Source organism: Danio rerio, chromosome 9, assembly GCF_052040795.2.
Source record: "Danio rerio strain M-AB ecotype USA chromosome 9, GRCz13ab, whole genome shotgun sequence".
NCBI lineage: Eukaryota > Metazoa > Chordata > Actinopteri > Cypriniformes > Danionidae > Danio > Danio rerio.
The window spans coordinates 38,469,549-38,485,696 of NC_141029.1; the positions used below are offsets into that span (position 1 = coordinate 38,469,549).

At 34.3% G+C, this 16,148-nt stretch overlaps 1 protein-coding gene across 4 annotated transcripts in view; it reads left to right on the forward strand.

Moving 5' to 3' along the window:
- The window catches only part of lrp1bb (low density lipoprotein receptor-related protein 1Bb), a 631,192-nt gene that overhangs the window by 557,582 nt on the left and 57,462 nt on the right, over window positions 1-16,148 (forward strand). For all 4 annotated transcript variants that reach the window (XM_087268160.1, XM_087268163.1, XM_087268161.1 and 1 more), the window contains 4 exons: window positions 7,542-7,658; window positions 11,120-11,226; window positions 11,850-11,982; window positions 14,742-14,848. In XM_087268160.1, the coding sequence (XP_087124286.1) occupies window positions 7,542-7,658; window positions 11,120-11,226; window positions 11,850-11,982; window positions 14,742-14,848 (464 nt within the window). The remainder of the gene's footprint in view (window positions 1-7,541; window positions 7,659-11,119; window positions 11,227-11,849; window positions 11,983-14,741; window positions 14,849-16,148) is intronic.

Consider the following 16,148-nt stretch of genomic DNA (forward strand, 5'->3'; position numbering starts at 1 on the left):
ATACCTTTTAGCAAAGACACATTTAATCAAAAGTGTCAATGTAGACTATTTACTTGTTCACATCCATGTCGTGACGTATGGAGCACTGTTTCCAGGTCCAAACCGCTACTCATTTTATTTGAGAAAATATTTGTTTATGACCACTTTTTAGTCATATCATTCATTAATATAAATTTTATATAATATCAGGGTGTACACAACAGTCTCTGGACTGCATCATTGACACCAGAATTTGAACAATGTATAAAAAATGAATTACTTTCAAGCCATCTGATATTAGGAATGAATATACAGTTTAAGTCAGAATTGTTTGCCCATGAATTTTTAGCCCCCTGTTTATTTTTTCCCCATTTTCTGTTTAACGGAGAGAAGATTTTTCCAGCACATTTCTGAAAAAAATAGTTTTAATAACTCATTTCTTAATTTATTTAAAAATATAACTTTATAAGTTATATAAAATATAACTTTAAGGGGCTAATAATTTTGACCTTAAAATGTTTTTTGTTTTTTTTAACTGCTTTTATTCTAGGCGAAATAAAACAAATAAGTCTTTCTCTAGAAGAAAAAAAATGTGATCAGACATACTGTGAAAAATTCCTTGCTTTGTCAAACATAATTTGGGAAATATTTAAATAAGAAAGAAAAATGCAAAGGGAGGCTAATAACTCAGACTTCAACTGTATATATTGTGATCGAGATTTTCGAAAGTATTACTTTGTAAATGTTTATTATTAGCATTTGTTGTGTCTTCCCATACAGTTTTATAGAGCGCTTGGACCTGGATACAGCTTCATGTGACTTCACACTTAACAAGCGGATTGAATTGTTTTGGTGAAGTCGTATTTAAAGTATTTCATCCTCAAATCGTTTTTTTTAAATACATTGTTTATTGTTTATAAAACAAATAAAATAATTTGTAAAATAATTGATATTTAATATTTGAGATCAATAATTTGTAAGCAATCTTTAGAATGCAAAAGGCAATTATCATTTTAAATTTAGGCAATGCAACGTCTCCAAGAAAATCAACGGATTCGATTTTTCACCTAGAATAATTACAGCTCTAATTATGTGCACCCCAATTTCAACTTTCTTCTAGAAGTAAATCGCAGGGCCCCGGATATTTGCCCCCTTTATTTAAATCAAATAAATAAAATTTGTTTACAATAAACACATTACAGCATGTGATTGTTATGTAGATTAGAAATTTTATAAAGTTTAATGAAATGGAAGGAAAGGAAAAAGAAAAGGTTAAAAAGTAAATAAAATATACTTAAAAATAAGTATTTTTATTGTTGTCTACTGTTTGTCGGTATCACATGCTTTTGGATCAGAGCCTTTAAAACTTTATTCCCTTTAAAAAGACCTAACTCTCAAACATTAGACTTATTTAAGACATGAACCTACTGGCATTGTTCATTGTTCTGTTTTTAGCCTCACATCATTATAGAAAATCATTATTTATTTGCGAAGTGAACAGCTTAAGTGAATGCTTTAAAGGTAATCGTCCTCAATATATAGTGTAAATATAACAAAATAACCCATCACAGCAGAGACGATAGACAGGATAGGTTAACAAAAGAAATTAAATCAATGTCTCAACAATTGCTGAGGGAAAATATGACATTGTCGGAATGTGATTGAGAAAATTGGTCTGATTGCAATGGCTGAACATAGCTGATGTTTGTATGGATTATCAATAACTCTGAGGGAAAACTCCTCAAATGAGTGACAGATCAGCCAAACAGTCACTTTGTGTAATTGAGGTGTGACAGGCTCCTCTGTGTCACCATTGATTTAACAGATCTGACAAACTTTATCTACATCAGCCTGCAAGTAATTATAGATCTTTATCTTGGTAATTGATGTCAAATAGTGCTATTAGCATAACAGGCTAGCTTCATTGATCTTTACCAGTCCACTTTTGATAATAGAGAAAGTTCCAAATATGGGCTGAAGATGAGACATCTGATGTTTGTAGTCTGCACTAAATTAAATTTACAAAAGTGACAATATATACGCTGAAACATGGCTTAACATTTACATATTAGCCTTGATGTTTAGCACAGCCATGCAAATTAGCCACTTCTGTGGGATGATTTTCATATACTGTATATACACTCGCTGGCCACTTTTACTAGGTCTAACTGCTTGTTAACGCACATTTTTAAATAGCAACTCACTGCATTTAGGCACGTAGACATGTTCAAGACAATCTGCTGTGTATCAGAGTGTAATATTGGGGAATAAAGTTGATTTAAGTGACTTTGAACATGGCATGGTTGTTGGTTTCAAACAGGCTGGTCTGAATATTTCAGAAACTCCTGATCTACTGAGATTTTCACGTACAACCATCTCCAGGGTTTACAGAGAAAGGTCTGAAAAAAGAAAATATCCAGTAAGTGGCAGTTCTGTGGGTGCAAATGCCTTGTTGATGCCAGAGGTCAGAGGAGAAGGCCCAAACTGGTTCCAGCTGATAGTAAGGCAACAGTAACTCAAATAACTACTCGTTACAACCGTTACAACAGCAGCAGAAGACCATACCAGGTGCCACTCCTGTCTAGGAAACTGAAGTACAGGAAAACAACAGGAAACAGAGGCTACAGTTCACACAGGCTTACCAAAATGGGAAAATAGAACATTGGAAAAATGTTGCCTGGTCTGATGAGTCTCGATTTCTGCTGCGACATTCATGGTAGGGTCAGAATTTGGCGTCAGCAGCATGAAAGCATGGATCCATCCTGTCTGTTTAATATCAACTGTTGGTGATGGTGGTGTAATTGAGTGGGTGATGTTTTCTTGGCGCACTTTGGGCCCATTAGTATCAATTGAGCATCGTGTCAACGCCACAGCATACCTGAGTATTGTTGCTGACCATGTCCATCCCTTTATGACCAGTTTACCCATTTTTTGATGGCTAATTCCTGCAGGATAACACACCATGTCATGCTGTCTCATGCATGTCAAGTGTGAATCATCTCAGACTAGTTTCTTGAACAGGATAATGAGTTCACTGTACTCTATTGGCCTCCACAGTCACCAGATCTTGATCCAATAGAGCACCTTTGGGATGTGGTGGGACGGGAGATTCACATCATGGATGTGCAGCCTGCAAATCTGCAGCAACTGAGTGATGCTGTCATATCAATATGGACCAAAATCTCTGAGGATTATTTCCAGTAACTTGTTGAATCTATGCCACGAAGGATTAAGGCAGTTCTGAAGGCAAAAGGGGGTCCAACTCTGTACTAGTAAGGTGTACCTAATAAAGTTGCCGGTGAGTGTATACTGTTTATACAGTATTGGAGCTTATGTTATTATATCACACAATAGATCAATAGTGAACTCCGTGATTAGTTGTATCATCATTCACATTTTCACTAAGGTGGTGAGTGATGAACAACAATCTAATTGAAAAATTCAAGAAAAAATGTCAAAATAACTTGGCGGTTACATAAAGGGACAGTTCACCTAAAAAGAAAAATTAAATCAACCTGAAGTTGTTTTAATCAAGTGTAAATATTTTGTAAATAAATCCTGTAAGTTTGCTCTGTAAATTAAACAGATCTTGCCACCCATTTACTCTCATAATAAGAAAAATAAATATTATGGGAGTAAATGGATGGCGAGGTCTGTTTAAATGAAGGTAAAAAGGTGAGAAGGAGTATACATGTGCATCATCATATCGGGTCTGTGCATTTCTTTTTAAAATGACTGCATCTATTGCATCTGCATTGACAACAAGAGAAAAAGACACAGTCATTCACTTCTTATGAACTTCTTTAATGTCAATAAGCTATCTCTATATTTTGCTGCTAGACTATAATCATATAAAAAGCAATTTCCCAACACTGTAGGAATAGTAAAAGCAAAGTGGCTAGAGAGTTTACAAAAGCTAATGTGAAACATAAAATGCTTTTACTTTTTTGTTGTTTTAAGAACTTTTGAGGAAAAAATATGTAAAGGTATAGATAAAAACAAAAATCATCATTCAATGTGGATGTAAACATTAAACAGCATATATGTTTTTACCTGTGCATAAAAAAGCAAATAAGTGATCATACTATTCCAAATCATTCTTTTCTAACAAATGTGTGGTTTGAAGGATATTTGCAAAGTATAAAGAAATAAAAATGACAATTAAACATGTTGAGGCCTGAAGTTAATTGATAAATGCAAGATTGTTATTATTTACACTAATAAACAACATTAAAGCCGAAAAGTATATGAAACAAATCAAAGCTGCATCACAGTTTTACTGATGGTTTATAACATCATCTGTGACCCAAAAAAGAAGAAATGCTTGAAATAAATGGATAAATTCTGCGTGCACATGATAATGCATCCATGTATCTGATGCAGTGGCTTCTGTGACATAAGAATACCTCCCATATTGTGAAAGAATAACCAGTAATTCTTTCCTCTGTATCTCTAGATGTTCCAGAAGCTTTTTATCATTATATTAAAAAGCAATGTTCCTGCGACCCATTAGTGAATATTTAATCAGAAGACAATGTCATGGGAGACTTTCTAGGATGTTCTCTTATTTAACACTAATGAAAACTGGCACATTTCAGCTTGCTTCTCTTAGCCTGTATTCATTTGCTATTTTTTTTTTTAAATGGTTATATTTTTCTTATTCTAAAAAATTGTCATTTTATATTTATATATTAATTATATATATATATATATATATATATATATATATATATATATATATATATATATATATATATATATATATATATATATATATATATATATATATATATATATATATTATATATATATATATATATATATATATATATATATATATATATATATATATATATATATATATATATATATGCCATATTCACCATGCCATTGTAACGTACAATAAGATACAAGAAATAATGTCACTTTCCCTCACTGATATCAGGGCTTGTAAGACTTCAATTCCAACATGAAATACATCTCAGTATTTAAATAACTGAATGAATAGAAGTATTTGTTGCATTGTGTATTTCTGTAATCTATGTTTAGAATTGTGTCAGGTAATGTGAGGCCCATAATCTGTTCTGTTCAAAAAATAGTTAAAACAAAACCGGCAACCGCTACTGCCTAAAAAAAAAGACATATTTTAAAACATCCAGAGCTTTTGGAAGCAGCAGGATTGTGGGTGCACGAGCATCACTTTTTGTTAAGTCTATTTCAAAAAGAACCGATTGCAGCAGTTGCGTTACCAGGCACGCATCGCATCACCTTTACGCGTGAGTGATTATCATCTCATTCAAGATTCACCTGCTTTCATTCGCGTGAATGCTATTTTTGTCAGTTTTGCTGCTTCTCGATTCTAAGATGACATTTGAAAGCAAATTCGGCCATCTGTATTGTCGAACCCTGCTTTTAAGATAAATATTATTTAAAAATAATCTTCAACCAGCCAAAGTGGCTAGTGAGAGGGGTTGTCTAACCCACCACAGCTAAAATCTACTCTCATTTAGCTGGTTGGCGGGTGGTAATGTCAAGCCCTGATCATCAGTTAATTAATAATAAGCAAGGCTTCAGCCTACAGGTTACAGTATATGGTTACAATTTAATGTGTAAAGTTATGGCTATGCATTCTTATAGCAATTCAGAACTTTTTGATTAAGTGTCTAATTAGTATTAATTTATATGATCTCATTCTTATATTTAAGTACGATTTGCTCTTGCCATAATGAGGGGTAGGTTAATGGGTTGGGTTTGAGGCATACCTCTCTTTAAAATGAGTAGATCATTTGAATTTGTATAAATTACCCACTTTTCTGACAATAAGTTAAATAGTTCATTGTTCCCACAGTCATGGAATGCCCTGGAAGAGATCTGGGAAGATCAAAATCCTATAATCCAAGTTCTTTCATTCATTCATTCATTCTTTTTCTTTTCAGCTTAGTCCCTTTTATTAATCTGGGGTCGCCACAGAGGAATGAACCGCCAAGTTTTGCAGCATATGTTTTACGCAGCGGATGCCCTTCCAGCTGCAACCCAACACTAGGAAACATTCATACACACTCATACACTACGGACAATTTAGCTTACAAAATTAACCAATATCACATGTTTTTGGACTTGTGGGGGAAACTGAAGCACCCGGAGGAAAGCCCATGTCAACACGGGGAGAACATGCAAACTCCACACAGAAATGCCAACTGACCCAGCCGGGGCTCGAACCAGCGACCTTCTTGCTGTAAGGCGATTGTGCTATACACTGTGCCACCGTGCTGCCCCTATAATCCAAATCAAATGCATAAAACAAATGTATCACAAAAAAAACAAAAAAAGTCAGTTAAAGGATTGTTTTTTAGTGTGGCCAATATCTGTGGAAAATCTGCACTTGAAAAATTGCAAGCTCCTCTGCATTTTGCTTCAAATTTTGTGTTAAATTAGCATTCTAGAGAGATTGCCCTCTATTCATTTTAGGTTATTGAAATTCAGATTTTAGTCAGGGAATTTGACATTTGTAACTGATTGCATTTCCTTGTGATATTGATCTGGTTATGGTAAGAACGGGAAAAAAGTATTTTAACTTAATATTTCAAGTAGAGAGACACCTGTGTGCTGTCCCATTTGTCTCAAACATGTTGTTGTTGTACAAAAAATGAAGTTTAATCTAACTTAAAACACTACCCAGCAGACACACATTGTCATAAGATGTTAATATTAGGTTAGATTTAGTTTGCTAGCATCTAAGGACAATGCTATTTTGATCTCCAATTACGACGTGTAATGACGTTGATATTTTGTTGATTTTGGGTTGTGCTGGAAAGTAACCAAAATTTAACATTGAGCTAACATCCTAAACCAAAGTCATATTGAAGTCAAATACTGACATTCATTTGTCAGGTATGACAACCTACATTCAACATCTGGTAAGCATCATAGTAATACTGTCCACACAATGTCAAGCTGTAACATCATTAGATGCTGATATTTCGTTGATTTTAGGTTGCCTTGGAAAGTAACCAAAATGCAACATCTGACCGACTTTGGACATTGACGTCGGCCTTGACATTGGGTTCTGACGTCAACCTGATTTTTGTTTCCAAACAAAATGCAACGTCCCACGACATAGGGTACAACATCAATCTGACAACATTTTGACACACTGTGCCTGCAGAGTAATTGATTGGCTCAAATGTTCTATGGCGGTAAATTTCCAAAGAAGTTTTGCGTAATCTGAAATTATACGATTTTCACGGTGCACCGCTACACTGCACGTGGAAAACCATTTTCAGAAACATTGATAGCAGCGGATTGTGTCCAGGTGATGAAATGTTTGATGTTACATGTTAGGCATATTGAGGATAAAAGCTATCAGCAGCACAGTCAGGTATCTCATCTTATGGTGTGTTAGCCTCTCGAGTGTGGCCATGTTTTGAACTTAGTGTCAGATCCGGGCCCGCAGACCCAGAGGAAATGATGATTACGTGTCGGAATGCTCTAGCACCGCATTAATATTCATGCACTTTTGAAGCCATTTTCATCTGTGTGTTTGTTTGTGTCTGATGAAAAAGATGAAAAGACCTGCGGACCTCATGAATTCCGTTGTGAGAATAACAACTGCATCCCAGACCACTGGAGATGTGACAGCCAGAATGACTGCGGAGACAACTCAGATGAGGAGCACTGCAGTGAGTAAAGCTTTATCCACATTCCCTTTTTGTACTAAATTGTTTTAACTGTCAAGATGTGTCATGTGGGATCTTCAGAGGCCAGTTGTAGGCTGTTTGAAGATCAGTTGCTTTTTTTGTCTGTTTGTTTACCGTGTGTCTGTTTAGTTCAGATTTTATCCACTCTGCCATACAGAGAGATCAACTGTTTAAGTGTTTATGTCATGTCATTTCGTGTGTGTGTGTGTGTTTCAAGCAACAGTTTATAGCTATCATAAGCTGTCAAACTTTTTAAAGGGGATAAAAAACAAATCACCATAAAAGCAGTGGATGTGCATTGACAACCCATTTTAACTTGAAACAGTTGTACAGTTGTACAGCTAAAGTCAGAATTATTAGCCCTCCTGAATTATTAACCCCTGTTTATCTTTTCCCCAAGTTCTGTTTAACAGAAAGAAGATTTTTTTCAACACATTTCTAAACATAATAGTTGAATATCTCATTTCTAATAACTGATTTTTTTTTCAAGATACTAGTATTCAGTTTTGAGTGACATTTGAAGGCTTAACTGGGTTAATTAGGTAAGTTAGGGTAATCATTGTGTAACAGTGTTTTTTTTTTGTAGACAATCAAACAAATATTTAGCTTAAAAGGAGTAAGGTCTTTCTGTGGACTGCAAGACAGGGGTGTAACATGAAGGTGCCTTTGAGGCGTAACTTGTAATATGTTAGAGTCTTAACTTGAAGTTATAGAGCCATAAAACTATGTTGTCAGCTAGATGGCACTGTACATCAGTTATTAAAATCTACACCTTCCCTAAACCTAAACCCAACCATCATAGTTATTGATGTCTACACCTACCTCAACCCTTAGCCCACAATCACAGTTATTAATGACTACACCTTCCCTAAACCTAAACCCAATTATCACAGCTATTACCGTCCACACCTTCCTCTAAACCTAAGACCAACCATCAGTTATTAACAGCTACACCTTCCCTAACCCTAACCATCATAGTTATTAATGTCTACACCTACCTCAACCCTTAGCCCAACCCTCACAGTTATTAATTACTACACCTACCCTAAACCTAAACCCAACCATCAATTATTAACATCTACAACTTCCCTAAACCTAAACCCAATTATCACAGTTATTATCGTCTACACCTTCCCTACACCTAAACCCAACCATATAAGTTATAATGTACATCTGCGAGGTGCGGACGCTTTCATACTTGACAAGTCATTGTAATGTTATTTGTAACCACAGGGGGCAATGCCGAGATTAACTGTCATGACAAAATGGATGAAGAAGTCAGCGAGTGGAGTTGCATGGTGGAGTTGTATGATGGAGTTGCTAAATGAATAAGTATAATAATATATCAAACGAATTGGTTGTGGATAAATTTGGAGAAAAGTCATTTGGTGAAAATGTTCTCGGGTAATATTTCCACCATCTTGCCAACAACATCTTGTTGGTTCAATGAGATCTCGATAACAGCAAGTCACGCCTCTAACTTACTACAAGTTAGGCTCCTTCATCTTTCGCCCCCGTCTTGCAGTTCGCAGACAGATACGCTTCCTTAAAAAGGCTTATAATAATGAACTTTCAATTGTTTTAAAAGAATTAAAAACTTCTTTTATTCTAGCAGAAATAAAACAAATAAGACTTTCTCCAGAAGAAAAGAACTGTTAGGAAATACTGTGAACAAAATCCTTGCTCTGTTGAACATCATTTGGGGAATATTTGAAAAATATCGATGTTTAAATGTGTTTAAAGTAATAGTTCAGCCAAAAATGAAAATTACCTCATAATTTACTCACCCTCAAGCCATCAGTTGGTGTATATGATATGTTTTTTTTTTTTTTTTTGCTTCTGGCCTTTCCATTCTGTATGAGGTGTTGAATAGTATATTTTACTTTAAAGCTTCCAAAAAGGCCATGAATCCATTGTAAAACTCCCATATTCCACCATGGGGTTAATGCATGTCTCATATGCTTAATGCATATGGATCAATGTGTTTTTGTAACAGAAATTTGCCAATTTTCCAGCTGTTGTTGAATGCACATTATGTACAGCTGACATACAGTATACAACAGAATAAGGGTACATACAAGTTCATGGCATTAGTGATGGCTGTTTTAGAAACACTGTTTCATGAATATTCAAAACCATTACCTTGTATTATCTTTAGTTTCAAATCACTGGATCACGCATTGATCAAATTGGCAGATTTTCCACTGGGGGCAACCTGATTAATATCATAAATTCCACATGAATCACACAGATTTATTCAGATTGCCTTCAGATTATTCAGATTCATTCAGATGGCTTGAGAGTACATTTTTGGGTAATTTTCTTTTTTGTGTGTACTATTCCATGAACTAGTCTTTAAATGTATTTAATATGATTATTATCACTATCATTTGCATTTCACAATTGCATTATTAAACTTAATATGTCACAGTAAAAATGTAGTCAGAATTTAAAACCATGAATCATAAATCTAGATGACACACAGTTGAAGTCAAAATTATTAGCCCTCCTCAAAATATGTTTAACAGAGCAAGTAATTTTTTTGCTCTGGAGAAAGTCTTATTTGTTTTATTTTGGCTAGAATAAAAGCAGATTTTAATAAAAAAAATAAAAAAAAACATTTTTAGGGCAATATTATTATCCTCCTTCAGCAGCAGTTTTTTGTTTTCAGATTGTATACAGACCAAATCACTGTTATACAATGACTTCCCTTATTAACCAAGTTGCACTGTAAGCTGAATACTAGTATCTTGAAAAATATCAAGTAAAATATTATTTACTGTCATCATGGCAAAGATTTTTTAAAAATCAGTTAATAGAAATGAGTTATTAAAACTATTGTTTAAAAATGTGTTGAAATTTTTTTTTTCCTTTAAACAGAAATTGGAGAAAAATATACAAAAGGGCTAGTAATTCTGACTTCAAAAGCATATGTACAAAAAAGAATAAAACAACATATGTTTGAATAAATAAATTATATATATATATATATATATATATATATATATATATATATATATATATATATAGTGTTCAAGACAAATTTGTTTTGATGATTCATTTTTACACATTTTGTTGCTTAATCAACCATCAATTTCAGACAGTTTATACTAACAGGTGTTCGTTGACCACCAAACGTGTTTTTCTAGCCATTACAGCCTGCAAATTCTCTTTTGCGAATGGCCCTTTTATACGTTTAATTGCTGATTAGTCTGCAAATAGCTCTCTTTAAGTTCTTGGCAAACTTGCAAGAACCTTGGAAAACAGATGGTACAATGCCAAAGCATGTCTAAGTGCGAGGCCACTTTAACGGTTTTGATTTGCTCTCGCTGCCTGTACTCTGTCCTCTGCTAACTTTTTCCTTCAGTGTGGGCAGACTCACAGGGCACGCTTCGGGTAGCTGTGCCATTTTAGCTGCCTCAGTGTGCTTTTCCTCTCTGCAGAGCCGGTGACCTGTAATCATAAGGATTTTGCTTGTGCCAATGGGGACTGTATTTCAGCCCGCTTCCGATGCGACGGCGACTACGACTGTGCTGATAATTCAGATGAGGTCAGTGAGTGTTAGAATCATAGCAGATGTTTTATATTCCCAAACACATTCCACATTCCATATTAACAGCCTCAAGAACAGTAAAGATATATAAACATATAGATAGTACATCGTGAACAGTTGTAGTTTCAAAGTAAAATAAGACAAATGTTTGTTAATGGCTGATGCTTTTGAAAAGAAAGCAAGGAACACTGTTGGGTAGAAGAAACCCTTAAACACAAGAGGAGTTGGAAGGTTTTGGAATTGTTTATAATAATTTAAATATCAGGTTTTTTATATAAATATATTTTCTCTACATTGTTATCATTATACTGTAGGCGTAGTGCATTTTTTTTTTTTTTCCAGGAATATATATTTTAGCAATATCTTTGTTATATTTATAGTTCTCATCCTTGGCGCAAACAGCCCTTAATATTTTTTAGCAAGTCAAGAAGACTTTTTTTATTTATTTATTTGTTCATTTGATTCACAAAACTTGAAATTCTGTCATGGCTTTCCTGATTTTCTGTCGATGAAATGTGACAAGCCCAAAAATAATATAAATGATATGCACTGAAGTTTTGGTTGACACTGAAGTGAATTCCCGCTTGCATTGTTTTTTTTTTTTGTTTTTTTTTCCTCAGAAGGACTGTGAGACTCACTGTGCGGAGGATCAGTTTCAGTGCCACAACAATCTCTGCATCTCACGTAAATGGTTGTGTGATGGTCAGGAAGACTGTAAGACAGGAGAAGATGAGAGAAACTGCCTCGGAACAGGTAGCTTTATTACTTTTTTGGTGCAACACTTTATCTCAAGAGTTTTTGAATATATATTTTAAAAATGTAAGTTTAATTTGGTGCAATGTTTACAGTATATAAAAATCATGCTAAATACAATTTTTCGTTTGCTTTTTGTTGCCTTGGCTAGTTTAAATAAATTACCTGACAAGTGCATAAATAAATAAAACACTAAAACGACCAGTAGGTGACGACAAGTGCTTTTCTTAAAGGGTTAGTTCACCCAAAAATAAATAGTTCACCCTCATGTTCCAATCCCATGAGACCTTCATTCATCTTTGGAATACAAATGAATACATTTTAGATGAAATCTGAGAGCTTTCTGCCCCTCCATAATAGAGGTGGTCTTCATTCATGCAGCTGTGGGGGAGCCGTGGGCCCAAACCAGATTTCTTGCAGCACGGGAATAAATTTCTGAATAAAACACAGTAATGGTCGGTAACTCTGGTGTAATTTGATGGCGAGTGGGCAGACAAAAAATATAGCATTCCAGAGTCCCGACGTTATTTCTGAACAGTATATCTGTGATTTCCTCATTCTTATTGAGCACCGGTACAGCCAGTGCTCACGACTGTTACACATGCTGAACGAATGACCAGTGCTTTCTGCACATTTTTTTTTTTCCATCTGTGCGTACATCATCTACATAATGATCCTCAGAGCGGGCATGTTCCTCAGAGCGGGCAACTCCATGTTTGCTCTCCCAACATGGGAGAGCAAAGTTAAGATATGGTGTCCTTCAGCTAGCATTAGTAAATGGCCAGTTTACTGTTAGGAAACCCACATCAGGCAAGTCTGATGTATAGGAGTTTTTTCATGCTTCATAGATGCAACTGGATTTTTTTCCCTTTGCTTGGTTTGATAGTACGTCAAAGTTTTCCCGTTTTAGCGGTCACAAGACTGGAACCTCAGTTTTAAGGCGGCATTCATGTCTCATCACAAAAGCGCAAACAAAACTGACTTTTAGCTTACTGTCCTTGCACAACCTACAGTTTCATCTATAATGTCTCTCTTTTGGTAGTACTCAATTTAAATGTGAGATTTTGAAAACCAGATCTAAATGTAGCGGGAATGGTCGGGTCGGCAAAATAATTATTCCAAACAGGCAGCGCATGAGCAACGGCTGAATATACAGCGGGAGCGGTCGGGGGCGGAGTCCCGCGCAGAAGTCTTACTCCATAGATCACAACAACCCAGAGGTTTAAACCCCAGAAAAGAAACCAAAAACATTGTCAGAAAATTCCATGTGACTTCAATGGTTGAAGTTTAATCATACGAATCTCCAAGAACACCTTGTGTAAAAAAAATTGTTCAACAATGTCTTTTGCGCCAGTGTTGTGTATTGAGCTGCTCTCTCAAATGGCAAAAAAAAAATGTAGCTGCCTGTTGTCATTATTAACTTTTTTGGTGTTTTTGGAGTGTTCTTGGAGGTTTATATTGCAGTTAAACCACTACAGTCACATGGGATGTTTTAACAGTGTTTTTTTATTCCTTTTCTGGACTTTGAATGCCTTGCTATCATTGCCCTCTATGGAGGGTCACAGAGTGCTCAGATTTCATCTAAAATATCACATTTTATGTTCTAAAGATGAAGATCTCAGTGGATTGAAATGACATGAGTGTGAGTAATTAATAACAGAGTTTCCAATTTTGGGTGAACTAATCTTGTAATGACTGATTCAAATCCTAAGCTTGTTAAAAATTCATAAATTTGCTAATTATTTCCAAACCCCTATTAAGATTCCACCAGCGCTTGAGATGCTCAATCGAACAAAGCAATATTGTCAGCTGAGCCTTATTTATTTACACTTTTTTCCACAAATAGCTTACTTATAGTTATTACTGCACATTAACCTGAATGGAGAGACGATATCTAAACAGTTCACATTTAAATGCTTTACAATAACATAGTTTGATAAGTTCTTTTGCTTACTTTTTATTTTCCAAAATGTTTTACATCAAATACAACTGTGAACTCTCTAGTGTGTGCTACTTGGTTAATTTTTTATTTGATCTAAGAACTTATTTAGAAGCCTCGATATTTTATCATCTCCATTTTGCCGTTATATTTAATATGTGTTCCATGTTAATTTCAAAATCCTTTTTTTTCTGCAAGTTAATCAGAATATCTTAATTCAGTAAAACATTTTAACGCATTATTCAATTTTAAGATAAATTTAATAATGTATGACTAAACTATAACAAAAATATGTATTTATTACTCAGACATTGTTCATTATTCTTCACAGTATGATACCTAATACATAATACATATGCATTAGGTATGTATATAACATAAACACAAAATGTTTAAAAAACATTTTACAATAATGTTTTGCATGATTTTACCTAAAAAAAGCACCTTTAAACTACAAAAATATAATACAGTATAAGCAATTGGTTAAACTTCCTGTACACATCATATGTGCATATAGACCAGTTTGAGGGATGTAAACCAAAACAATGATCCCAACATATTTCCTGTTTCACATTTTTAATTTCTATAGCTTCTGAGAATCCAAAAAGAGCCACATGTTGATAATTAGTGTTATTATAGCTGTTTTAAAGTAAAGTTATATTTGAATTGCCTCATTACAGCTATATAGCTTGAAGCTAAATAGCTAAATAGCTTGATAAGAAGCATGAAATATTAATGGGCCAATGACATGACCTGATTGAAATGGTCTATATATCTGTGAATAGGGTATTTTATTTTCTACCTATCGTCTGTTTTGCAGTGCTTCCCTCCTGCTCTCTGAATGAGTATGTGTGTGCCAGCGGAGGCTGTGTATCTGCCAGCCTGAGGTGTGACGGACATGACAACTGTCTGGACAGCTCTGATGAGGTCAGTTCTCTAGCAAGACCTTACATCAAGCGCTCCACTCTCACAAACAAGTGCAGTAGTGGAGCAAAAACAAAGAGATGTACATAGATATATTTTAGATACATATTTGAGGATGATGCTATATGCTCCTATGAAGCCTTCATTAGGGGAAAGTAATATCAAAGCAAGTTTAAGCGGGTCAATCAGCATAATTTAATTAAACAACATGAAAGTGAGGATCAGTCCTGGTATGTACACAGTCCAGGCTGCTGCTGGTGCTTTAACACTAGAACTAGTGAGGGAGACTTTTTGACCTATTTAAATGTTGTAATTTAGTAGCTTTATTAAAGTAAAACCTACAGTTGAAGTCAGAATTATTAGCCGCCCTGAATTATTATATAATTATTATTATAATTATACTATATATTTTTGAACAAAATATTGTATTTTTAGTTAATGTTTTTATAAAATATGATTACACACATTCAAAGCTAAATTCAAAAATCTTTAAAGCTTAAAGCTCTAAAAGCTTTAAATGTAAATATGGTGTGATAAAAATGTAATTTGGTAGAGTTTTTTTTGGGTTTGTTTTTTTGTGAATGATCATTCTGTTAGTTAGTTAGTTAGTTAGTTAGTTAGTTAGTTAGTTAGTTAGTTAGTTAGTTAGTTAGTTGGTTAGTTAGTTAGTTAGTTAGTTGGTTGGTTGGTTGGTTGGTTGGTTGGTTGGCTAGTTAGTTAGTTAGTTAGTTAGTTAGTTAGTTAGTTAGTTAGTTGGTTGGTTAGTTAGTTGGTTGGCTAGTTAGTTAGTTAGTTAGTTAGTTAGTTAGTTAGTTAGTTGGTTAGTTAGTTAGTTGTAATTTGGTAGAGTTTTTTTTGGGTTTGTTTTTTTGTGAATGATCATTCTGTTAGTTAGTTAGTTAGTTAGTTAGTTAGTTAGTTGGTTGGCTAGTTAGTTAGTTAGTTAGTTAGTTAGTTAGTTGGTTGGCTAGTTAGTTAGTTAGTTAGTTAGTTAGTTAGTTAGTTAGTTAGTTAGTTAGTTAGTTAGTTAGTTAGTTAGTTAGTTAGTTAGTTAGTTGGTTGGTTAGTTAGTTAGTTAGTTAGTTAGTTGGTTGGTTGGTTGGTTGGTTGGTTGGCTAGTTAGTTAGTTAGTTAGTTAGTTAGTTAGTTAGTTAGTTAGTTAGTTAGTTAGTTAGTTAGTTAGTTAGTTAGTTGGTTGGTTAGTTAGTTGGTTGGCTAGTTAGTTAGTTAGTTAGTTAGTTAGTTAGTTAGTTAGTTAGTTAGTTAGTTAGTTAGTTAGTTAGTTAGTTAGTTGGTTGGTTAG